At 53.7% G+C, this 26,004-nt stretch overlaps 1 protein-coding gene across 2 annotated transcripts in view; it reads right to left on the bottom strand.

Moving 5' to 3' along the window:
- CORO2B (coronin 2B) overlaps nucleotides 1-26,004 on the bottom strand; it is a 133,196-nt gene that overhangs the window by 67,068 nt on the left and 40,124 nt on the right. Inside the window, exons 1-2 of one of the 2 annotated variants that reach the window (XM_056126805.1) lie at nucleotides 18,482-18,505; nucleotides 6,410-6,610 (exon numbers count right to left, since the gene is read on the bottom strand). In XM_056126805.1, coding sequence (XP_055982780.1) covers nucleotides 6,410-6,610 — 201 coding nt within the window. In that variant the 5' untranslated portion in view covers nucleotides 18,482-18,505. Of the gene's footprint in view, nucleotides 1-6,409; nucleotides 6,611-18,481; nucleotides 18,506-26,004 lie in introns of those variants that run through there. The other variant, XM_056126804.1, reaches the window with a different exon arrangement.

Here is a 26,004-nt window from a genome sequence, read left to right as displayed (position 1 = left end):
CCCACCTGGCGCACAGAGAGCAAGAATACTTTGAGCAGAGTCTGAGGTGGTTTTTATTACTCAAGTAGCTGAACCCTAAGAATGTAGGGGTGTTTGAGTCTGTGTTTTTGGTTGATAGACACACCCAGAAGTTCTCAGGGGTTACACCCAGCTCTGTGACCAGTGGTCGTTCCCAGCTCTGCTGGTCAGACCATGAGGAGCTGGAGACCAAGCCTGGACCTCTTGTATGCACAGCATTCAGCATATTGAACTCTCCCTAGCCCTGTCCCACCATTTTTGTTTGTTTGGGGGCAACATCCAGGGATGCTCCCAGGCTATTCCTGCCTCTGTGCTCAGGAGTGACCAGTAGTGGTGATCGGGACTGGGAGGGAAGGGGAATGACCATATGACACAATTAGATACATCTTGGGGGCAAGAACAACAGCAAAGTGGGAAGGCCACTTACCTTGCATTCAACTGTCCTGGGTTTGACCCCTGGCACTTTATAAGATCCCCAGATAACTGCCAATGATCTCTGAGTGCAGAGCCAGAAGTCATCCCTGAGTAACACCAGGTGTGCTCCCCATCCCACCCTTGCTTTTAAAAATGACACATCCGTGGCCAGCTACTCCTGAGCTCTGCGGGTGTAGACTGAATCACAGCGGGGAGAGACACAGGTCTAAAACCGCCCTCTTGGTGCTATGCAAGCTGGAAGGACTCCCTTGACTTCTCTGAGTCTCTGTTTCTTCCAGTGTAAATGGGAAGAAAATCTGCCCTTCCTCCTGGGACTCAAGGTGAGGCCCAGAGCGGAAAGCCATGCCCAGTGATTCCAGCCAGCTTTGGACTGAGGTGCTGAGTTAGGGGAGGATCCCGGTTCCCAGATTTTTGTCAGTTCAGCCAGGTCCCAATCTGGGTTTAAACAGCAGCAGTTTCCATTCCCAGCTTGGGGTTGGGGTGGCCTGGGCTCGGGGGTCTGCAGGGCTGAGGGGGTGAAGCAGGAGAAGGGGTGCACCTGGGAGGCGGTTAATCAGGCTGCGGGTGCTGGAATATTCATCAGGCCTCTCCAGCTGTGCCGGCAATCAGGCTGCTGATTGCTCTCGTCTGCGGCTTAACATTCCACTCCAGCCTGAATGAATGGCAGCCGAGTGCTAACCAGGGACAGAACCTGCTGAACAAAGGGGACCAGCGTGGAGGAGGAGAGAGGCACTTCTCTGAGCTCTGCCAGCCAGCCGGACGCTCCATTCCCCAGGCTCTGGGCAGCAGCGGCAAGAATCTTGGCCAGAGGAATAAGACATCTGGGTCTCAGTTTCTGGGGCTGTAAAATGGACCGCTCGACCTTCCACAAGGAGAGGACTGAGGCTGCGTTTGGGGGACTGCAGAGAGTACACACGTTTGTCTTTGCTGGCGGTCTGTATCCCATCTCGGAGAAAAGATGGTATTATTATTATTATTATTATTATTATTATTAGCACTTCACTGTAGCACTGTCCTCCCGTTGTTCATCGATTTGCTTGAGCGGGCACCATTAACATCTCACAACAAATTGTGGGACTTGTTGGTACTGTTTTTGGCATATCGAATATGTCATAGGATCTTGCCAGGCTTTTCTGTGTGGGCGTGATAATCTCGGTAGCTTGCTGGGTTCTCCGAGAGGGACAAAGGGATCGAACCCCAGGTTGGTCACAAGCAAGGCAAACGCCCTACCCATCGTGCTATCTATCGCTCCAGCCCATTACTATTATTATTATTCAAAAATGTTAAAATCTCAAGTGAGCTGGCCCAGAACTAAAGGAAATGCGAGAGGGGGGAGGGAAGCTATTTCAGGAGGCTCAGATTCGGGGCAGGGATTTGAGGTCCTGGACAAGTGTTCGTCTGAGCTGGCGCAAATCTCTTGAAGAGTAACGAGAGATGGGACGGGCCCTGGCAGCAGAGGGAAAACGCCGAGGGAGAAGCACAAAACCAGACGCAGTGCTCTGAGACTGCCGGCCGCCCAGGAGGAGCCTGGAAGGAGTCGGTGTGGGGATGAGGGTGCCACGGAGGGCCACGGTGGATTCCCGCACTCCGTGGAAGCTTAAAGCTGCGGCATCCCCCCACTCTGGCCCCTTCCCTCCCTTTTTGCTGAGATGGGCACTATGATGATGACCACTTTGTGAGGCTCACGTGTTTAGTGGTGGCGGCCATGGGACTGTGTGTCCAACAACAGCGGCTCTGGGGCTCACTGAGGTTTGTGTCACTTTGGCTGTGGAGTTTGTGCACGTGGTGGTGCCGCATTCCTCACTGCAGCTGCCACACATCTGGATGCTCTTTGGTGCCCCTTTTTTTTAATTGTTGTGAGTGCTTTTTATTTTTTTCTTTTTGGATCACACCCAGTGATGCACAGGGGTTACTCCTGGCTCATGCATTCAGGAATTACTCCTGGCAGTGCTTGGGGCACCATATAAGATATTGGGTATCAAACTCGGGTTGGCCGCGTGCAAGGGAAAATGCCCTGCCTGCTGTGCTATTGCTCTAGCAACTCCCTCCCCATTTTTTTTTTCTTTTGGGGCCATACCCAGTGATGCTCAGGGGTTACTCCTGGCTCTGCACTCAGGAATTACTCCTGGTGGTGCTTGGGGGACCATGTGGGATGCTGGGGATCGAACCCCGGGTCAGCTGTGTGCAAGGCAAATGCCCTACCTGCTGCACTATTGCTCCGCCCCCTATGAGTGCTTTTTATGGAGCTCAGCCCGCACTTGCTGTGGGACCTGAGAGAGCGGGGCCAGGGCCCGAGCGAACAGGGCAGCCAGGATGGTGCTGGTGTGAGTGGACCTCAGGAATCTGAGCTGCCTGATGGCACAGATGCTAAGTTCTGGTAGGGTCTTTGAGACTCTGACAAGGATGATCTGGAGTGGCCAAGGGTTGGCTGAAATCGTTGCAGGGTTTTTGATCCAATAACACAGGAAAGTGGCTTTGGGGGGATTTCTATCCAACTGAGAGGGTGTCTGCAGCTGAATTAGTACAACTTTTAGGAGCTGGAGCGATAACACAGCGGGTAGGGCATTTGCCTTGCACATGGCTGACCCAGGTTCAATCCCCAGCATCCCATATCCCCCACTCCCCCGCACCACCAGGAGTAATTCCTGAGTGCAGAGCCAGGAGTAACCCCTGAGCACTGCCAGGTGTGACCCCAAAAGAAAAAAAATACAGCTTTTAGCTGAGCAGGGGTCCAAACCTGACATGATGGGCACTCATGTGGGTTACTCCTATTCCGTACTGGCAGCTCAAGCCTGACCACAGGGGGCAGGAGACACCCCCTCCCCCCACCACCAGCCTCTGACACAGGGCAGGGACAGCTGAGAACATCTTGGCTCCCTCTGGACTGAGCTGCAGCCCCCTACTCCCCACTCAGATATGGGGTCCCTTGCATAAATTAACCAGGAGGTCACACACTCTGTTGTAACACTGAGGACCCACATACCAGTGCCAGCACCGGGATTGCACTCCGCATGTGGGTTGGGTTGGGGAGGGCACTTGAGGCCTTGTGCTTTGGAGACAGATGCTTCTGCACTGACTCTGCCCCCAGCGCCCTTCCCCCACTCTTCCTTGTCTTTGTTCTGGCTGTGCTGAAATGTTCACAGAGGCAGCTCATTGCAACAGAAGCTCTTTGGGGTCACTAGTGGAGCTGGGGATGGGGTTGCTGGAGTCTCCCAGGATCCATGTCATGAGGAATGGCCAGGCTAGTGGGTCTGTCTGGTGGCAGGGTGCTGAGCATCTCAGGGGTACTTGGGGGCCACCATGGCTCCAGCAGGGGTGTCTGGAGAGTTGCACGGAGCTGGGACCAAACCAAATCCTCATGCATGCAGGCCAGTGCTCTCCAGCCTGAGGGTCTCTGGGCCTTCAGCAGGACCGAATACTGGAGAGGTGCAGCTCCGGGGAGCAGTCAGGTTGAAGATGGGGGGTGGGGCGGGTAGCAGCATCTCTTACTGTGTTGTCCCCAGCTTCACACCACCCCACATCCTTAAGGTAGACCTGGCTGCTTCTGTCACAAAGCAGCACCCAATGATGCAGTGCTCCAGTGAAGAGCAGATGGCCAGGCCAGGCAGCATACCTGGGTCTAGGCGTTTGTTTGCCTTGCCTGTGGCTGACTCAGGTTTGCAGGAGCGATCCCTGAATGCTGAGCCAGGAGTAAGCCCTGAGCAATGCCAAGCGTGCCCCAACAGCCAAAGATAAACAACCAAAAGAGAGAAACAGAGGAAAAAATACGAGAAATGAGAAGAAATAAGGGGCAGGAGCTCTGCTATTAATCACATCCAACAAAAGGCATCAGAGAACGTAAATGCAGCTGAAGACTCTGTGTGTGTGTGACGATGTGTGCGGGCAGGTGGAAAGATGCAGGCCACCGAGCAAGTTTCTTTCATCTGCTCCACAAAATGTTTACAAAACCTGGTCCGATGCTGAAACAATGCTTCTGATCGTTTAAAACACTTTGGTACCATTGCAGAAAAGGAGAGGAAGAATTTATAAACTTTTGAGCCATTTGAGAAAGAAATTTTTTTCTGTTGCAAAAAAAAAATTAAAAACTGATATTTGTTTAAAAATATCTAATGCCAAGAATGCTGTTAGTATTTTTTTATGGCGACCCGAGACCATTTCTCTAGTACAAGCTCCTGGAAGTGGAACTTCTAGGCCAGTGAACATCTTCAAATGTAAATAGAGATTGCGGAGTCGTCTACATTTCCATTTCACTGACAAATCCAGCCCAGTGCTGACACCTGCCCACTTACAGCTCTCCACACACCAAGACCATTGTTCCTTTGAATCATCCCTTTTCACTTAGTGGGGTGAAAAATGCATTTTGTCTTCTGCAAATTATCATTTCTTTGGTCTCTTTTTTTTTTTTTTTGCGTCACACCTGGCGATGCACAGGGGTTACTCCTGGCTCTGCACTCAGGAGTTACTCCTGGCGATGCTCAGGGGACCATATGGGATGCTGGGAATCGAACCCGGGTTGGCCGCATGCAAGGCAAACGCCCTACCTGCTATGCTATCTCTCCAGCCCCTTTGGTCCTACCAGAACCAGCCCGCCAGGGTTTCTGTTCTGATTGACTTTTTGTTTTTTAATTTTTTTTTTGCTGAATGGCTTGTCTGGAGGTGTCAGGGTATGGACCAGCCCATGCACCAATCCTCTGAGCCATCTCGCTGGACCCTCCAGCTGGTTGTTCTGAGATATATATATATATATATATATATATATATATATATATATTAGCTTTTTGGGTCACACCCAGCGATGCTCAATGGTTACTCCTGACTCTGCACTCAGGAATTACTCCTTGCAGTGCTCGGGGGACCATATGGGATGCCGGGGATCGAACCCGGGTCGGCTACATGAAAGGCAAACACCCTTCCCACTGTGCTATTGCTCCAGACCCTGAGTCCTTTATAATAGATTCTCAACACCAAGCATTGTCACATATACAGACATGCTCAGTCAATGGCTTGGCTTCTCGTCATATCATCTTATAGGAACTACCTCTGAAGCCAGAAAGGAGCTTGACTTGCTGAGCACTGGCTACTTGCTTTGTGAGCAGGAGGTCTAGGTGCAACTCCCTAGTACCACATGGTCCCCAAGCACCGCCAGGAGTGACCCAACAACAAAAGTCATTCTAACCTATGCATCATCTCCTTTTGGGTCCCAGGATAGGCGTCTGGCTTTGGGAAACTTCCTCCATGATGTGCTTTTAAAATGCTTGCCGTTTTCTTGGCAAGAGACCACTTGTGGCATTTTTGGTCTCTTAACACACAGATTGTTAACCCATTGGGGATTAATTCTGGTCAGGGCGCATCATTGGGTGCTGACTTTTGCAAGTCACCAAGTGGGGTGTGGCAGGATGCCCACAGACCTCTGCCATCTGCTACCACCCAAGCTGAAGGGGGCGGGGCTGGGTCTGGTAGGAACCTGCCTCTACTCCCCAAAGACTCCATCCCTCCAGTGGAAAAGAGAAGCAAGGCCCAGATGAGGGTCTCCCCAATGCCTGAGAGCTGAGGCCATGTGCAGGGGACCCTCAGGAGACCCAACATGTTGTATGTCCCTGTGCAGGCTCAGGAAGTTCGGGCTGCACATATAACTTAGAAACAAGATGCAGAGCCTGCAAGCATAGGGCCACAGGACCACGGGGACCAGCCCAGACCTCCTGCCACCACACAGGTCACTGCTTGGATGGAGATGAGATGTGCAGAGCCCAGTGAATGGGAGCGCTGGCACCCAAAGGGACATGACCTGTCCAGGTACACAGACCTCTGGTCAGTTCTGGGGCTAGGCCTGAAGGTCTGGGGTGTCTGGGACATGTGAGGAGCAAGGACATGTGAGGGTGCCGAGTCAAAGCAGAGAGACACTCAGGTCACCGAGGGACAGGAGAGCCTCTCCGTCCCGGGGTGCAGCGGGGCCTACCTGCTCCAGGGGAATGACCAGGAAGGCACCGCCACCTGCGCTCTCGGTGACGATGGCCAGGAAGCGAGCATTGACGGCGCAGAAGTGGTTGTCGTGCACGTTCTTGGTGATGGGGACGCCATCGAAGCAGTGCTCCCGGCTGGCCACCTTCCCGTACACATTCCGGAACTTGGAGCTGCGGTACTGCGGGCGCCAGGACATCTGTGGGGGAGCAGAGACCGAGTCAGAGTCTTAGGAAGGCGGGGGGATCCCTGCAGTATATGGTGGTGGGGGTGGGGGGTGAGGCAGTAAAGCTGGGTCCAGGGCTTTATTGTTCTTTGTTGTTGGTCAGTTTGGTTTGGGGCCACACCCGGCCGTACTCAGGGGTCATTCCTGTGGGGCTTGGGGAATCAGATGGGGTGCTGGGGATTGAACCCAGCTCAGCTCTGTGCGAGCAAACACCTTACCAACTGAACTATTGCTCAGGTCCAAGGCCAAGCATTTGAATCCGGCTGGAGACCCACCTCCCCCAGCACCAGTGAAAAGGGAGCACAGCCAGTGTGAGACTCTTATGTGAGAAGTGGGGGGGGTCCCTCACTGCCCCCCATATATGGCACAGCTCTACCACCAGACAAGCCAGCCCTGGAGAGCCTGTGCTGGCAAGCAGAGGATGAAGGGGTGACCGCAAGGTGGACAGGCCCCGCACAGAGCCTGTGATGGAGCGGCCTGGAGTGCTCTCCCCGCAGACAGACACACATCCAAGGGCCATGAGCTTCTCTGAGTGCCCGCCTGCCCGGTCCTCGCCAGCCAGGTCTGGCACCAAGCTACTGTCCCTCTCCGACCAACCCTACCATGGACCCTGGTCTCACTCCCTACACCCACCAGCACAGAAAGACCGAGTGCATCTCATCAGTGCAACATTTTTCAGGGCCAGGAGAACAAACGGAAATGCACAAGAATCAGGAACACTCGCCCCAGAAGTTGGCAGCAAATAAAACTCGGCATTGGAGTCCAATAAAGCCCTGAGTTCCCCCGCCGGTCTCCGTGAAGGAAGCAGAGCACAGTCAGTGTGAGACACAGGCAATGAGTGACATCCTGGCCAATGCCTCACCTCTGCCCACCTGCTTTCTGGACACCCCCTCATACACACACACACTCACACACACTCACACCCACGTATTCACACACTCATGCACACACTTGCACACATGCACATTCTTGTATATATTCTTATACTCACATATCACAAATATACACACATTTGCACACACATATACACAACACACACATTCTCACACACGCACATTCACACAGACTCACACTCATGCACACACACTCACATACTCTCACACACACTTACATACACATGTACCCACCCACACACTCGCACACATACTCGCGCACACACACACACACCTTCCCCACTTCCTAATGTCATACTCCACCTCCCTCCCAGCCTCTGCCGTGTGCCCCCAGCACCCTGGCCTTCCCACTTCTTTCTCTGCCATGCTCTTCCCAGGACTCAAGTCCAGCACCCCAGGTGTGAGGGGCAGCCAGGTGGGGCCTTCCTGGCTGTGTGACCTAAGGCAGACTCTTCTGGGTCAGGATCACACCAGGCCTGGGCCCCCGGGTTCCTGGGACAGGCCATCCTGTCCCATCCCTGGCCATCCCTGCAAGTAGCTTCTTCTGTTTGGTTTGTCTTATTGACAACGCAACTTGTAGGTTGAATCCAGGATTTCACAGATGATGAAAATTCCTGGGTCAAAGTAAGCTTGTGTCAAAGAGAAATACTATGGAAAAAAAAAACACAGCAAAAAGGAAGTCATGAAGTTTCCTAATACATGGATGGACGTGGAGAGTATCATCCTGAGTAAAATAATCAGAGGGAGAGGGATGGACATAGAATGATTGCATTCATTTATGAGATATATAAAAAAACATGGTTTGAGACTAATACCCAGGGACAGTAGAAACAAAGCTGGGAGGACTGGTTCGTAGTTGGAAGCTTGCCACAAGTGATGGGGAGCAGTTAGGATAGAGAAAAGAACAGTAAGACAATAACAGTTGGAAATGATCACTTTGGACAAGAACTGAGTGCTGAGAATAGGTAAAGGAATATACATGATAGTCTTTCAGTGCCTATATTGCAAATCGTTAGCCCAAAAGGGGGGGAGGGGAAGAGAGAGAAGAAAGAAAGAAAAAGGGAGAGAGGGAGGGAGGGAAGAGGAGAGAAAGAGAGAGAGAGAGAGAGAGGTCTGCCATAGAGGCAGGCAGGGGTGGGGGATGGGGGTAGTGGCTGGAGGAAAACTTGGGACATAAGGTGGGAAATGTACACTGTGAAGGGATGGGATGGGTATTGGAACATTGTATGACTGAAACCCAATCATGAACAACTGTAACTGTTTATCTTACAGTGATTCAAAGGCCCACTAGGGATGGGAGATGCATGCTGAAAGTCGACTATAGACCAAACATGATGACCACTTAATACCTGCATTGAAAACCACAATGCCCTAAAGGAGAGAGAGAGTAAAAGGAAATCCGTCTGCCACAGAGGCAAGGGGGGATGGGGTGGTGGTGGGAGGGATACTAGGAACGTTGGTGGTGGAGAACGGGCACTGGTGGAGGGATAGGTACTCAATCGTATGACTGAAATGTAAGCACAAAAGTTTGTATGTCTGTAACTGTACCTCACCGTGATTCATTAAAAAATTTTTTTTAAAAATAAGGAAAAAGACACAGAGACCTGGCGAACATTCAACCCGATATGCAAGTGTTGGGATTGACCCAGCTCGACCTGAGAGAACATTCTAGTTGCCACAATTCCCTCACAAGAGAAGTGACTGGGGCCCTCCCTGGCTGGCTGAGCTAGCCTCTCAGTCCCTCACAGAGGCAACTCTGGTCTGAAATGTTGTCACCAAGACTCTACTTCCAGGCATCATTTCTAGTTACTAAAATGCTGTCACCCCTCTGCTCAGGCCAAGCCTTAGTCCCGACTGCCAGCCCGTGGGGTCCTCTCCTGGTTCCGCGCTCATCCGGGTCACAGGTTCTGCCTTTGAGAGGGGAGAATTCCACTCTGATGGGTCAGGGACCGGCCTGGGGCTGCTGAGCAGGACACACCGCAGCCTGGTCTCCTCTTGGGCCTCAGAAGGTCCTGATTTGGCAGGTAGACCTGTGGACATCTCGAGGGGCCCCCAGATGGGGAGAAGATGATGTAGCAGCAGCGGCCAGGCCAGCCTAGGGTCGGGGTGCCCTCCTGAGGCCAAATCTGTGCTTGTTTGGTTTTTGTTTTGTGTTGGGACTGAAGTTTCAGCCCAGTGACCACCTCTCAGGCTGGGCAGGCCTGGGACAGCAGCCTGAAGTTCAGGCTCTATGACCGTCTCCTTGGTGCCTGGTCAAGCCTCTTAGCTCCTTGGAGGCCCAATTCTGTCATGGGGACACCAGACTCATCCACCTTCACTGGGCTGCAGCAGGTCCTCGCTGTGCCCTGGACGGCTTGGGAGTGAGCTGCCCGCAGGGGCGTCCCGGCTCTGAGCTCCCCATGGCCTGGCTCTCAGCCGCGGCGTGGGCAGGAGACCAAGAACCCCAGAGCCTTGCAGACGGAGAGCCTGGTCTCCCTTGAAAGCTGAGCTGCACCCCATGGAGGTCTCACTGTGGAGCCACGGGCCCTCTCTTCTGGCACTGGGCTGTAAGTCACCGGCCACCCAGCTGCCCCAGCCCTGCACTGGCCCCCACTCCTCTCCGGGCCCCTGAGTCCACCCACTCTGGCTCAAGTCCCCAGGACTCGGCTCTCAGGCCAGGAACACCGGACACCCTCTCTGACAGCACCAGTGGCCCCAGCGCCTACCCCGCCACGGTCATCTCTCAAGCTGTCCAGAGTACAGTGAGGGTCTGCCACAGACCAGTGAAGGTGGATGGGGTGTGATGTCGTGTGACGGAACTGGACTTAACTCTAAGGAGTTAAGAGGCTAGCGCATGGGGCTGGAGCAATAGCAGAGCGGGTAGGGTGTTTGCCTGGCATGCGGCAGACCCGGGTTCAAGTCACAGCATCCCATAGGGTCCCCTGAGCACCGCCAGGGATAATTTCTGAGTACAGAGCGAGGAGTAACCCCTGAGCAACACCGGGTATGACTCAAAAAGAAAAAAAAAAAGGGCTTGCGGAAGGCGCCAGTGAGACGGCCAAACTTTAGCGGACAACATAGCATACCATGCCACTTTCTGGCCAGAGCCCACCCAGCCTTTGCCTCTGGGTACCCGCAGACCCTGCACAGGAGGAGAAACAACCACAGAGCAGGCAGGGCTCAGGTGTCAGAAGGAATCCAAAGGGTCCTCTCCGGGCTCCACTAGTTGGTTGCTGTGTGATTTTATACCAATTCCTCAACCTCTCTGAGCATCAGTTTCATCATGCGTAAAATGAGAGTAATGTCAGTCAGCTCACTAGAGGTAAGAAAGCAACATGTGGGAAAGGGAGGTGCTGGCCACATGGTTCTACCAGTCCCCTTCCCTGGAAGGAGGCCCTGGCCCCTCAGAATCCTTTTGTGCAGTGGCCAGTTCCACTGGGCAGAGAAAGGGCCCTGAGGGACAGGGCTGAAGGGTCAGGAGGAGGAGGGGGTCACTCGAGCTCCATATGTGCAGCTGCTGGATGCTGCCCGGGGCCTCTCCTGGGCCCAGGACCATCCTGTCTCTTCCCAGACGGAGAAGTGCTCATTTCGCAGCTGAGTGGCTTCCCCACCTCCTGGGAAACGGAGCTGATGACCACGTCCACGCCACACGGAGCAAATTGCAGCGTGTCGTCAGATCCCAGCGTGATTTCTGGGGCTGGTGGGCACATTTGCTGCAGGCCACTGCGGAGACTCCAGGCCTTAACGGGGCTGCAGAAACGCATATGGGCAGCTTTGCCCTCCTGTCTCAGGGACAGAGGTCAGCAGGGGCAGGAGTCCTCAGCCCCTGGGCACCCCATCAAGTGTGCCACTCTCTGGGCAGAGAAAGATCAGTGTGTCTGGTCCCGTATGGGGGTCTCAAGCTGTGCAACCAGGGGCAGCCTCCCCCTGCCCAGGCGCTGTGTCCTCTGGGTGGAATGTGTCAGCCAGGTCCTGGAACCCTCACTCAGGCGGGTCCAGGGCCCAGAGCTCTGGCTCCCTCCAGGGAGAGGCGGGTCCATCCCCAGCATCCGCATGGTCTCCCAATCACCTCCCAGCACCATGTTCTAGGGCAGAGCTGGTCCCACGCCCCCATGACCTGCCGGACGCAGAGGAGGGACACCAGGTGTGTTTTCAAACTGGCGGACTAAAGAAAACCAGCCAAGATCCCAAGAAGCTGGAAGCAGCCATGACTGTTGCCTGACGGCATGTCGCTCTTTCTCTCTCTGGGAAGTGCTGGGTTGTGACCTTTCCCTTTTAGGACCCTCCTCTCCTCTCCCAGTGAGCTCAGAGATCACTCCTGGCAATGCTCGGGGAACCATGGAGGGTGCCCAGGACTCAACCCAGGTGAGCAAAGTGCAAGGCCAGCACCTTAAACCCTGTGCTATCTCTCCAGCCCGCGCATGTGTCTCACACAAGGCAAGGCAAGTGCCTTAACTTAACTCCAGACCCGGGCCCCTCTCTTAAATGAAATAAGACTCAGGATGCCAAAATGTGAAAGGCAGAGTGGGAGCCATTTGCGTCCAAGATGAGAAAAGAACTGGGGTGCCTCCAAGTCATGGTCCTGGAACTGCCCTGTAGCATGTATCTGAGAAAATGGTGTGAGAGAAGAACAGAAACCTGGTTCCAGTCAGTTCAGTTAGTTTTGGGAGCCCACAGTGCACCCCTCCTGGCTCCAGATACCCACCTGCTCTGTCGCCTTGCAGGTGCAGGGAAATGCCAGAGAAGGAATTGCCAACAGTGCTGGCACCCAGCTTGTGGTATTGCCAGCAGTGCTAGCACCCAGCTCATGGGGCCTGAGCCACAGCACAGCAGCAAAGGCACGTGCCTTTCTGCAGCTAACCCAGGTTCGATCCCCGGCACCCATCTAAGTCAAGCAGATGCCCTGAGATTCTCTCTCTGGGGCAATGAGTGAAAGGGAGGGAGCCCCTGAGACCATCATGGCGGTTTCAAACAAAGATGCTGGGTTCACTCAGGATGTGAAGCTTCACTGAAAAAAGCTCCTGCTTGACTTTCTAGACTCGAAGTTGCTCTGGCCCCTGGACTTGGGCCCACAGTCAGGGAGGTAACAGCAACTCCTGTGTATAGAATATGTAGAGAGACAGATGCATGACATATCACACACACTGCACACACACAACACACACACATGCAAATACATATCACACAAATCACACAGACACGCATCTTCCATGTCTGTACGCGTTCACACAGGCCCTCCTGTTGATCATCGATTTGCTCGAGTGGGCCCAGTAACATCTCCATTGGAGACTTTGTTGTTACTGTGTCTGGCATATCGAATACGTCACGGGGAGCTTGCCAGGCTCTGCCGTGCGGGCGAGATACTCTCGGTAGCTTGCCGGGCTCTCCGAGAGGGGCGGAGGAATCGAACTCGGGTTGGCCATGTTGGCTGCGTGCAAGGCAAACGCCCTACCGCTGTGCTATCGCTCCAGCCCAGTAACAACGTTCACACAGAAATCATACATAACACACCACCGCACAGCCATGCGGATGCACCCGGTAGATGCAGACATTTACACACGGACACTTGCATGCACTCACACACAGACACAGACACTTGTTGGATATTAACCCTAAGTGTTTTAGGCTTCATCAGTGAATGCCCCTTTTCCTCTCCCCGAGAGAAGCTTACAGTGCTCTTGCAAGCACCCCTAATCCCCCCAAGCTTATCTTTAATCTTTCCTTTGTGCTTCACCTCTCATTGTCACAAATCCCAAGTCGGTCTTGGTTACTTATAAGCTAAAACTTCTGGTGATTCTGGACTTTTTGTTTGAAGTGAATTACTTGCTGTTCTATTTCCTCTATAACCTTTTCATATTTTACTATAGAGCAATGCTCTCTGTTTAAATACAGAAAGACCGTTAATGCTGTGCTCCTAATATGTGTGAGTTGATTCACTCAAACCTATCTACTCCTGGGCATCATTACTTAACTCAGGCTTTGGTTGCTGAAGTTCCTAACACCCCACAAAGGGAGGTCACCCCATGGGACTGGAATGGACCTGGGTTGAGCGATAAAGCTATCATGGCATCGAAACAGTAGAGTCTAGAAAACGCAAATGGTCTTGATGCAAGATGTTATGTGACAGGACCCCTATGGGTAAGGACAAGCTGAACTTGCCTGAGGATTTAGTTCAGGTTTTAAAGTAAAAGTCTTGCTTGCCCTTGGAGTCCAGAGAACTAAGTTTTGGAGCCTATATCTCTCACTGTGTTAATCCAGTTAATAACTGCAAGTATTAATAAGAAGTAAACTTAAAGGGAAAGAGAAAAGCAATATAGATCTTCCTGGGAGACAGAGTATCTCCTTGAGTTAAATGCCCCCCCTAAAGAATTGCCTCTGCTGAAATGTTTTACCTCTATAAATGATCAACCACACCTACATGCAGTCTTGTACCTCACCCCCCACCCTTCAGATGTTCTATAAGTATGCTAGCAGCTCTGCATTAAATGGGATATTTTTACCATCAGTCCCTGGTCCCCTGTCTCTTTGTCTCTATGCTGGGGAAGATGGGGACTCGGCTCTCGACCATTAAATGCATGTGTCACGCACGCCCACACTTTGTGAACTCACGGACACTCACATGCAGACGCTCACACACAGCGACTGGGTGAGGGGAGACCCAGGCCGTGTCACCAGGTCCCCAAAACTTAGTGTCCCAGTCCTTCCGGCTACATTGCCAGGGGACAGGGATCTGGGAGGCCAGTGGACGTGGGTCCCTAACGATGGGATCACCAGGAGAGCGCCCCTGTGATTATGCTCGGGATGGACACCATTTCCCACGCACACTGTCTGCCCTGTGAGCCTCTCACCTCCCTGGACCACAGTTCACATGCAGATGCCCGCCTAGTGCCTGGACAGGCCAGCCCAGCCACCTTGGTGTCCCTCGGCCGTGACATGCCTATGGTCCAGCATAGGCCTGACAGCCCCCAGTCACTGTCCCCAGAGCCACTGAGGAGAAACACGCCTGAGGAGGGAAGGACAGTTCAAGGAGCCACAGGAGAGGAACCAGTGTCCACAGAACCACACCACACAGGTGCTGCAGCAAACACCACCCACCCGCCGGGGTACTGGTTGGGGCTGAGCCAAACCCAGACCAGCCTTGGAGAAAATCATCTCTGTGTTTTCATGGACTTCTCTCAGGGGTCCAGGACTGACTGTAGAGTTGGGTGGTTGGGGGATGGGGATGAAGAGGAGTCCTGCAAGGCCCCCAAAAAAGTAGCTGTGGAGAAAGAGTGGGGGACAGGGGACGGGGGTAATGGAGGACTGGGAGATAAGAGCACTCGGCCAGGAACAAGGCCTGCAGTGACAAAGGACCGGTGGGGGAGGGAGGTCCCAGGGGCTGGACTCTAGGCCCCCTCCATCCTCCCATGCTTGGCCCCATGATGGTCCCTATGAGCCCCAGGCCGTGCCAGGTGACTGTGAGTGTCCTTTGAGATCATTCCAGCCAAGGTGTTTGGGGCATGCAAGAGAAGTCAACCAGATAGTCAAGCGGGGAGGGCATTTGCCTTGCATGCGGCCGACCCAGTTGGATCCGTGGCATCCCATATGGTCCCCTGAGCACCACTAGGAGTAATTCCTGAGTGCAGAGCCAGGAGGAATCCCTGAGCATCGCTGGGTGTGACCCAAAAAGAAAAAAAAAAGGGGAGTCAACCAGAGTGCCAGGGGGCACAGGGCCCCCTCCATCAGTCCACTAATTGGGGTCTACATGCCATGGGGGAGCTCTTCTATGTGCTGGGGTGCTGGTGCCGAAGGTTCCTGACTGGGAGCCTGGTCTCCCAGCTGCTGGCCATTCTCACTCAGCACCCACTACCATTCTCGCCTGCTTCGCACCCGCCCCGTCCAACTGGCCTCCACGTCAAGAGAGAGTTCTAGAAGGCAGTGGCTGGGTCTGTGGGAAGCTCTGAGGATGAAAAGGCCAGGGAAGGTGCGGTCAGGCAGACACCGATTCACACTCCAGCACTGCCCCCTACCACACAGGCCCCATTCCTGCTTTGGAGCTGCTTGGAGCTTGAATTCCCTGGCTGAGAGCGGAGAGAGCCTGGTGAGCTTCTCAGCGTGGCTCCGGCAAACTGCAGACTGCTAACAGGCCGTGAGCATTTGTGGGTGAGGGGCAGGCACTTGGAGGGGGAGAAGGGGAGGACTGTCCCTGCTCTGCCACCTCCGCAGAGGTGAGAGACAAGAGCCTGGAGCAGGGAGTTGTGTCTGTGGCTGAGCAGGGACAGAGCTCCAGGATTCGCCTCTCAGGCCTGCATCCCACACTGGCAGGGGCCCCTGACCCAGTTTCTCATTCTGGAGAGAAGAACGGTGCAGAGAAAGATTCTTCCTGGACATACCACGCAGGCATGGCTTCCTCCCTGGGTTTGTACTTGAGAAGATGACGGCTGTCGCTATGTCCAGCCTGTTCAGGGCCAGGAGGTGAGGAGACATAGCTCAAAGCTAACGGGATCAAAAGGCAGATCCCAAGAGCATCCTATCATCCTTAGTTTTGCTGGTGCTTGTTTGTTGTTCTGGGCTCACTCCCGACTCAGGGATCACTCCTAGAGGGCATTAGACGACCTCTAATGCATTAGGGAATGCCAGGACTCAAACCTGGATGGTCGGCATGCAAGGCAAGCACCCTACCTCCAATACTATCACTCCAGTCACAAAGCCTGGGTTCCGAAGCCTCCCTCCTCCAGGCCTCATGTGCAGGAAACCATTCAGATGTCTAGGCTTGAATCATCCATGCTTAACCTTTTTTTTTTTTTTAAATCATGATTGCACAGCGGGTAGGGTGTTTGCCTTGCAAGCGGCCAACATGGCTGACACGAGTTCGATTCCTCCACCCCTCTCAGAGAGCCCGGCAAGCTACCAAGAGTACAAAGCCTGGCAAGCTACCCGTGACGTATTTGATATGCCAAACACAGTAACAACAAAGTCTCACACTGGACACGTTACTGGGCCCGCTCGAGAAGATCGATGAACAATGGGAGGACAGTGACAGTGACAGTGATGGTGATTTACACCCCAAAGCACAGTGTACAAAAGCAAAGGACAAAGGGGCATAAGTAGTAGATTCTTTGGGAGTGCTCTGTGTGGGCATGTCTCAGAGGCTCTGGTCCCAGAGCCAATAACTTAGAGAGCTTGTAGGTAGGACCCACACATAGAAATACGCACCCCCCCTTATTTCCTTTCCAGGTTTTCTTCTGTCTCTCAGCTGTATCCCGAGCACCCTGATGCAGCCATTCCTGCATCCCTCATAATTGCTGGAAATGTCACACAGCTGGGAGGACTCTGCCGACCTCTGAAAGGGGAAGGACGTTAATCAGATTCTCCGCCAGCACTTCTGGTTGAGGCTAGGAAGGAGCCCCCCCTCCTTTCCCTGTCTTCCACTGTATGCTGCTATGACTCAAGAAGCCATCAGGAAGAAAGAGGCTGGAGATGAGAATGAGATAATGGTTGTCAGACACAAGGCACAGTGCCAGGTGGGACCTCCAAGCCACCACACTGCCAGGCAGGCAGGAGGCTTCCCACTGTCCTCTCTGGGTGGGTTCTTGTTTCCCTTTTCCCTTCTCTTTTGTGGTGCTGAGGATGGGGCATGCCCCAAGTGTGCATGCCCAAGTGCTCTCCACTGAGCCCCGTCCCCACCCTGGATTCTCGGTGTCTGAAGTGTCCTTTTTCCTTTCCTCCATGGTGTGATTGTGCCTGCATGGACACACACACATGCATACACACTCACACACATGCACACATACACAGCTACACATACATGCAAGCACACACACATGCTTACATACATGCACACACATGCATGCACAAATACACATATGCACTCACTCATCCACACAGGTATGCACTCTCACGCATACATGCACATACACTCGTGCACACAGACCCCTTGGTCCGGCCCGCCTTCCTGTACTCAAGGTGAGTTGGGGCTATGGTGATTTCAGGCCCTCGTTACTCCATGAGCACTTTCATCCTTCTGTCACACCCAAACTGTCTGGGCGCCGCCCTTCCCTGCTGCCCCCGCCCACGCTGTGCACTGGTGACCAGCCCTCAGCGCCTGTGCAGACGTTATGTAGTCCTAGAGCATGGGCCGGGCCCCCTATTTCCCTTGGGCCTCCTCTCCCGATCACAGGGAACCCTAAGCTGCAGGGCTGTGTGTGCTGCCCCTGGCATCTTTAACTTCTGCAGATTGTCCTTCCTGGGGACTCAGGAGTGTCCAGTTGTAAGAGCAGAACAAGGGGCGATTCCTCTGGGCCCAGCAACTGCAGACGCCCTGCCCCTGTGCTGGGTGGCGCTGGGGCACAACTCAGACATGGGGTGTGGGGGTGGCAGACGCTCTGTGGCAGGGGCAATTGGGGGCTCACTGCTGTCCTTCTGCAGCTGTGGTGCTGGGGAGCCCATCCCGGGACATAGGCAACAGTGGACAGCAAAGCCAGAGCCTCGCACGTGCAAGGCACAGGCTCTGGGCCGCAGTCCTTCCTCCAGCCGGCTGCTGCCATCCCCTGTCGTCTACACCGCCTGCCCCAGAGCCACAGGGTGCTGAGCCACGCAAGCGAACATTCCCATTGGGTTCCATCCCCAGCGCCACAGGGCACTATGTGGCGGGTGGGCAGGGGCAATGACAGAGCTGCTGGGGCTACAGAGTCTGCGGCACACCCAGTGCATCGGCCCCGCCCCCTATGCTGTTTGCCCCGCCCCCAGCAGGTAGGCCCCGCCCCTGCGCTCTCCGCCCCGCCCATGGCACTGTCGGCCCCGCCCCCCGAGCCTTCTGCCTGTCCCAGCACGGGTTGCAATGTGGAAGATGTGAACTTCTGTTTGGAATGAGCCTCGCCCCTCGCCCCTAGCTGGCAACTGGGGCCATCCCAGTTTTGTAGCTCGTCTACTCCTGCCTACCCCAACCCTGCCTCCCAACCTCACCGCACCCACCCTCCCATCCCTTCTGCACCTTTGTTTGAGCTGGCCAAACGTCCAATGGCTTCTCTTCTCCCTGCAAATCTCATTGGACATTCAGGGGACTCAGCTCCTTTGGGCCGTTCCTCCCTGCATCCCCGTAGTCCCCTACTGCCACCCAGCATCGCTGCCTGTTCCTTGGCGAGCTGTATGGGTGTGGGGCTCACCAGGCGGGGCGTTCCTCCCAGAGAGCAGGGGGGCGTGTCAAGTCAGGGCAAGTGCACGTGACAGGGTCTGGCTCTGCCGGCCCAGTGGACTGCCTGACCTCTCGTGACTTATGGCTGCAATTGTGCTGGCTGGGCTTGGGGAGCAGAGCATTCCCCACTGATATCACCCACGCCCTGAGCAGTCACACCCCCCAGAAAGCAGGCAAGAAGCACTTCTTCTGGGCTCTTGTGGGAAGCAACAGTTTTCCAGATGCTGGCAGTGTGCCCACAGCCAGGGACCGCCACACAGCTCGGGGAGGTGCCTGTCAGCCAGGGCCTTGCTCTGGGTGGGATTTCATCACAGGCACTGGCTGTCGATGCTCCCCTCCCCTCCCCCCCCACACACTACCTGCCACACACATTGCAGGGAACCTGGACATGCTCTGACCACAGTCCTGTTGTGCTGGTTGGATACGGCGTGCCCAGGCACTGATTGGTTCCCTGCCATGGCGTCCTTCTAGGGCCAGGGTACAAAGTGGCTGGAGCAATAATACAGCAGCGAGGGTGCTGATCTTGCACATGGCTGCCCCGGATTGGATTCCCCAGCATCCCATCCCCAAGAATGCCAGAAGTGATCCCTTACTGCAGAGTCAGGAGTAAGCTCTGAGCACTGCCAGGTGTGGCCCAATGCGCCTGCTCCTCCTTGCCCCCTTGCAGAAAAATTGTTCCTCTTACCCTCATAAGGAAATCAATTTTTTTTCAGGGGGGCTGAGAGATAATACAGTGTGTCAGGCTCTTCCTTTTCATACAGCCAATCTGGGTTTGATTCCCGGTACCATATACAGACCCCTGAACACCACCAGGAGTGACCCCTGAGAGACGAGAAGCAGGGTCAGCCCTGGCACAGCAGAGTATGGCCCCCAAACAGAAAAACATTCTTTTCAGGTGTGTATTCATTCATCTCCATGAACTTGCTGCAAAACATTGTTAGAGAAACCTCTCTGGGGTGCAGGCAGTGGAACTATGGAGTCCAAACTGTGCTCTATCACTGAGTGACCCTGGGCCAGGCATGTTCTCCGAATCTGAATTCCCTTGTCTGGATTTGGAGGCGGGCGGGGGGGTCCCAGGGTACTATTCTCTCACAGGTTACCGCGAGAACTGGATTTGCTGATTCACAAGAAGTGCAGCTCCCTGACAAGCACCTCCAGGTCAGCTTCTGGGCTATGCATGGAGCATGACTTCAGGCTAGCTGCCTCTTCTCTTTTCTGGCTGGAACCTGCCCCAGCTCAAGTGCCACTTGAACTAGGAGCCTGCCTGACCTTCCCAATCAAAACAATCCATTTTCTTGCTCTTTCCCCAGAAGCACGTAATTTCTCTGCATTACAAGTGTTCAGTAAGTGTTTCTCCTGCTGCCGGGGGACTTCCTGCCAGAGCGTCATGAAACCAAAGTGGCAAGCCTGCTTCCGGCACTAAAACAGAAACGAAAAATGAAACAGCATGAAAGACCGGAAGCAGGGAGCCGGAGAGAAAAAAACAGGGCTTAAGGCACCCACCATGCACGTGGCCATATGCAGTTCAATTCCCACAAAAGGTCCCCCTTACACCTATAGGAGTGGTCCTTAGCTCACAGAGCCAGGATGAGCCCCAAGCACCACTGGGTTGTGCCCCCTCCCCCCTACACACACAAAAAAAGACCAGAGTCTAAGAAGGCACACGGTACACCGCTGGACTTGGTTTTGTGCACATATTGTATTTACTGCACACTTGTATTTATGTATGTGTATGCTTGCTCAAAGCCTACAATGCATTTCTTCATAGGAGTCAGCCACAGATGCTTAAAATGCAACATCATGGAGTGGGGTTCCCGGGGGGCAGGTGCCAAGCCAGGCCCATCTCTGTTCTTGGCACTGAGCACAGAGCCTCACACAGAGAAGGTGCTCAATGAGCGTTTTTAGAGGTGACCTGGAAACCTAATAATGCAGAGAAGCATGTCCTTGGGGGGCACTGTGGGTGGTGAGATTCAACTCGAAACCCCCACCCCCATGTTCAGCCTTGACTCCCAATTCAGGCATGAAAAAGTCCCCCACCCCCACCCCCACCACATTTCCAAAGGATGTCTCCTACCTGGGGGAATTCCAAACCAATGCTCAATGTGGGGGAAAAACTGGGTGTGGGTGTAGGAATTTTGCTCCATGACTTAAAGGCCAGCCACACGTGCTAGGTGAAAAGGAAGCTCAGATCGAGAAGAGAGCACCAAATAAAGGGTGTTGTGAGAACCCTCCCAGGGTGGGAGAGGCATGCTGAAAGTGGTCTATAGACCAAACATGATTGCCACTCAATGCCTCTCTTGCAAAACGAGGACCCAAAAGAAGAGAGAGAGAACAAGGGGGAATACCCTGCCACAGAGGCAGGGTGGGACGGGGTGGGGGGTGGGGGGGATGCTGGGACCCGTGGTGGTGGAGGATGGGCACTGGTGGAGGGATGGGTACCTGATCATTGTATGACTGAAACCCAAGCACAAAAATTTGTAAGTCTATAACTGTACCTCATGGTGTTTCACTAATAAAAAATTTTTTTTAAAAAAACTGGGTATGGGTGGAAAAGAACAGTACGGATCACTGTTTTCCCAGTTCCCCACTCTTATCTTCTCTAAATCTGAGTAACCCTTCAGGAGTAACCCTTGAGCATCACTGGATGTGGCCCCAAAACCAAAAACTAAAAAATAAAGAAGAGAAGAAAGGAGAAGGAAAGAAAGAGGAAAGAAAGGAGGGAAGGAAGGAAGGAAGGAAGGAAGGAAGGAAGGAAGTCAGACACACACAAAAAAATTCAGAACTGAGCAGCATCGCTCCCAAGTGATGTGCCACGGGGGCTCTGGGAACCCATGGAAGAGTTTGGACCACCTGGTGATGCCCCCTGTGACTGGTGTGCTGAGAAAGGACACAGCTCAGCACACCCACCCACATATGTGCACTCATGCAGATTGCACTCAGGCAGATGCTGACCTAGTCTTGACCTCGCAGGTAGGAAGGCAGAAGCTCAGGGGCCATGTTCAATAGGAAGCAGCTGGGAAAACCGTGGACCGGGACAGGTGAGCCTCCAGTCGGCTCAGCTCTGCAGAGGCAAGAATGTCAGAGCCCCACTCTTCCTGCCGATGGCTTCTGGCCCAGCCCCCACCACCAGTCCCCAAAGCCACTGCATTGCCAGAGCCTGCTACTGTCCTACAGCCTGCAGAGAACCAGGTGGGAGGAGAGGACAGCCTGTCTGACACTCAGTCCCATTATTCCCAGTGCTTTCTGTTTGGGGCCACAGCTGACTTGTCCTCACGGCTTACTCCTGGAGGAGCTTGGGAGACCATAAGGGGTGCTGAGGATTGAAGTCCGGTCAGCCATGTGCAAGGCTTCCCCACTGTACTATTGCTCCAATTCTTTCGGATGCTTGCCCTTTATACCTTATGGACACACACACACACACACACACACACACACACACACACACGTGCACGCATACACACACACGCACTCTCTCCTTCCTTCCTTTTTTTTTTCTTTTTGGGTCACACCCGGCAATGCATAGGGGTTACTCCTGGCTCTGCGCTCAAGAATTACCCCTGGCGGTGCTCAGGGGACCATATGGGATGCTGGGAATCAAACTCCAGTTGGCCGCGTGTAAGGCAAACGCCCTATCCGCTGTACTATTGCTTCAGCCCCCCTTCCTTCTTTTTTTTTTTAAATTTTTTTTCATAAAGTTGTTCACAGTAATAGATTACATCCAATATTTCAACACTTGTTCCACCACCATTACACCTTCCCACCACCATTATTTTGAATTTTCCCGCCACCACTCAAGGAGAGAAGGTGAGGTCAGGACTTGTGTGTGTGTGTGTGTTCCTTCCTCTTACTTGCATTCTCAGAGACTACTCTGAGATGGTCAACCTGGGTTCAATCCTGACACCCCATATGGTCCCCCGAACTCCACCAGGAATGACCCCTGAGCATAGAGACAGAAGACCAGAGAGCTGCTGGGTGTGGCCCCAAATCCAAAACCAAACAAAATCAACAATAGAATAAGCCTTCTCAGTCTGGAGAGAGTACATCAGCCTGGACACTTGCCTTGCATGCAGACCACCCAGTTTGATCCCTGGCACTTCATACTGTCCCGAATTTGCCAAGAGTCATTCCTGAGAACAGAGCCAGGAGTAAGCCCTGAGCTTCATTCAATATGACCCAAACCTGCCCCTCCTGCCCCCAAACCACTTATTATCTACTCTGAATACCTTAATGCCCCCCCCCACCAAACAGTAATAACGTCTAACGAGCCCCCACTCCATCCCCGTCAAACACTCAAAGTGCTTCGTGACTTGTGGATTTTATTCTAGTTCTTTACCTCCTTAGCATAGGGGCCATCCAGAGACTGGTCCAGTTGTTTGTCATTCAGGGCCAGAGTTTGCTAAGAATGGTTGTGTAAATTTGTACACACACACACACACACACACACACACACACACACACACATACTTTCTCTGCGTGTGTATGTGTTTCTCTGTCTTTGTCTCTCTCTTTCCTTCAGTTTGCTTCTTCCATTCTTCCTTTCCACCCCCCACTCCTGAAGTCACATCCCCAGGGTGGTCTGAGTCTCTGTGTGATTGTTCATGGCCATAGGCCCTTGCACAGGAGCTGACCCCTTCTCCGTGCTCTCCCTCCCACTAGACACCCTACTCCCAAGAAGATGGGAGCAGCCAGACAGGGACACCAGCAATCCCAGGTCCTGCTCCTGGAGACCCCACAGACAACCACACAGGGGCCTCCCTAGTCACGGCCCACGTGCTGCTGTCCCCTTGGCCTGTCAGGTCCACCCCAGCCCCAGCCTGATGAGAGACCCCCTGGGGTTCAGAGTCTGGTCCCAGCAGCCACCTGCTTTGAAGAGATGTGTCCTGGAAGCAGAGCTGGCCCCTTCCACGGAGTCACAGCACAACCTGAGCTCTATAAATAAGCCTGCAGACAGGCTATGGCCCTTCCTGAGCAGGAACTAGGGCGACGGAGAACTTGTGGGAGCTCATTCCAGCCGCCTGGGACTCCAACCCTACCTCCAGCATAGCTGAGAATCTGGGCCGGTTGAGTGGAGCGAGGGTGTCAGATCCATCACCAGTGGTCACTGCCAGTCTCAGCCCCTCCGCATCTGGGCCAGGCAGGCCACGGGATACAGTGGCCAGCGCCCAGGGCAGTGAATCCAGGGCACTTCCAGCCCGGGACAAAGCTGGGGGTAGAGGGACCCAGGGGCAGGGGGACCCGTGGCCAGGCACCAGCAGGTAGGGCCACACTCCTGCTTCCTCTGGGATCCCAAGCAGAGCCACAATCTTGACAAGCCTGGGAAACACAGCCCATCTGTTGGGTGCCTGGTGCTCGTCAGGGGGGCACAGAGAGAGGCTGCTGACCCCAGGAGCTCCCATGCCGGGGAACAACGAGTCTGGGTCCTGGGAGGTGGTGGTGCCCAGGCCACATGACTGGGCCAGTTCCTGAGTGCTTGGGGTCAGGTTCCCCAGAGAGAGCTTCAGTGGGCAAACAGCCTCTGAGCAGGTGGTGTGGCAGGGTGAGGGGAAGGGGCTGCACCCAGGTCTTTGAGGGAGCACCCGAACACTTGAGGGAGCACCCCTGGCTTCTCAGAGCCCTAGTGCTCAACCCACTTCCGTACACTGCACTCCGTACTCCAACCCTCCGGGCACCCAGTGCCTGGTAAACAGGACTGGTGGGGGGCCAGCCCCACCCCCACTCGGCTCCCAAAGACAGGAGCTTTGTCTACGCTGCTGATGCATAATGCATGGACACAGGCCCAGTGTGGACAACAGACCCAGCACCAGGGCCGGGGGGCACAGCCTGGACACAATGTGCTCAGTCAGTGCTGCAGCAGTAGAGAGAGGGATGCTGGGGCCTGCACCCTCCCCCGCCCCCACTCAGGCCTGGGTGGACAGGGAGCAGGCCAGCGCCCCGGGGCCTGAGGTCCTCTCCCACACTGCCCAGTGCTGCCTCAGTCACACCCCAGATGCCTGGGCTTGATGTTCCTCCCAGGAATCCTCCAGTCTCTGAACTCAAGTTCTATTTTTTGGGGGGTTGGGGGGGGATTGTGGGGGCATCATACCCAGATGTGCTCAGGGCTAACTCCCAGCTCTTTGCTGAGGGGCCAATCTGGGCGGTGCTTGGGACTCCTATGCAATGTCGGGGATCAAACCAGGCTGAGTGGGATGAAAGACAAGCACCTTCATCCCTGTGTGGTCTCTGACTTTCAACTCCTTTAAATGTTACTTCAGGGGCCAGAGCAATAGTACGGAGGGAAGGGTGGGTGCTTGCCTTGCATATAGCCAACCCTCGGCTCAATCCCAGCACCACACAGGGTTTCCCCCTGAGCACCACCAGGAGTGGTCCCTGAGCATAGAATCAGGATGAAGCCCTGAGCATATCCAGGCTGGGCAAAAACAAAAAAAGAAAAAAAAATACTAAATGGTTGGGAGACAGGTGGATAGGATGGAGCAAGGGCCGAGCAACTGGGAGCCCTGGATTTGATCCCTGGCACTGAGCAGTCTCCTCAGCATCCCCCGGGAGTTCCTAGGTTTGACCCTCAGCACTGAATCCTCAGCATTCCCTGGGTGCCCCTTCCCTACCAAGTTTCTCCAGACGTGTTGTCATCCATCAGGGTCCTATGTGCTGCTGAGTGTCTGAGAAGTGGTTTTGAGCCCTAGGGCCCTTCACCTACTCTCACATGTCAGCTAAGAGAGTAAGATAGGACTGCTCTGAACCACAGACTTCTTGAAAGAGGCACTGCATGAGCCCGTGTGCTGAAAGAGCGCTTCCTTTCAGGCAACATGCAGAAACATTCCCCGGAGACATGGTACCCCATATGGTCCCCCGAGCCTCTCATGATCTCTCCTGCCCCAATCCCAACACATATAATATATATTTACATTACATGTATATATGCACATGAAAAGAAGTGCATGGTGTAGCCCTCAAGCCCCAAACATATTAATATATATTCACACTGCATGTAAATATACACATGAAAAGAAGAGATACAAAAGCAAAGGTGGGGGATTTTGCATACAGCTGACAGTAATAAGCATTTTGAAAATCCATCTTTGAACCACCAAGTAAACACAGCAGAGGTATATTCAGGGGCCCTTGCTGATGTGAAAGAGTCTGTTTTATGACCACTTCTGGGGACTTTGATTTAGGATACCTGGGCAATAGACAAAAAATCTGCTATATATATATGTATATATATGATTATATATACATATATATAATTATATATATAATTACCACACCATATTTGATGGGGTCCAGACAGTAGGCAACAAATTATAAAAGGAAATATATATATA

The sequence above is a fragment of the Sorex fumeus genome, unplaced genomic scaffold (assembly GCF_029834395.1).
Source record: "Sorex fumeus unplaced genomic scaffold, SorFum_2.1 ptg000063l, whole genome shotgun sequence".
NCBI classification, from domain to species: domain Eukaryota; kingdom Metazoa; phylum Chordata; class Mammalia; order Eulipotyphla; family Soricidae; genus Sorex; species Sorex fumeus.
The sequence above is the reverse complement of the archived record's forward strand: the minus strand, read 5'-3'. Positions and strand labels throughout refer to the sequence as shown.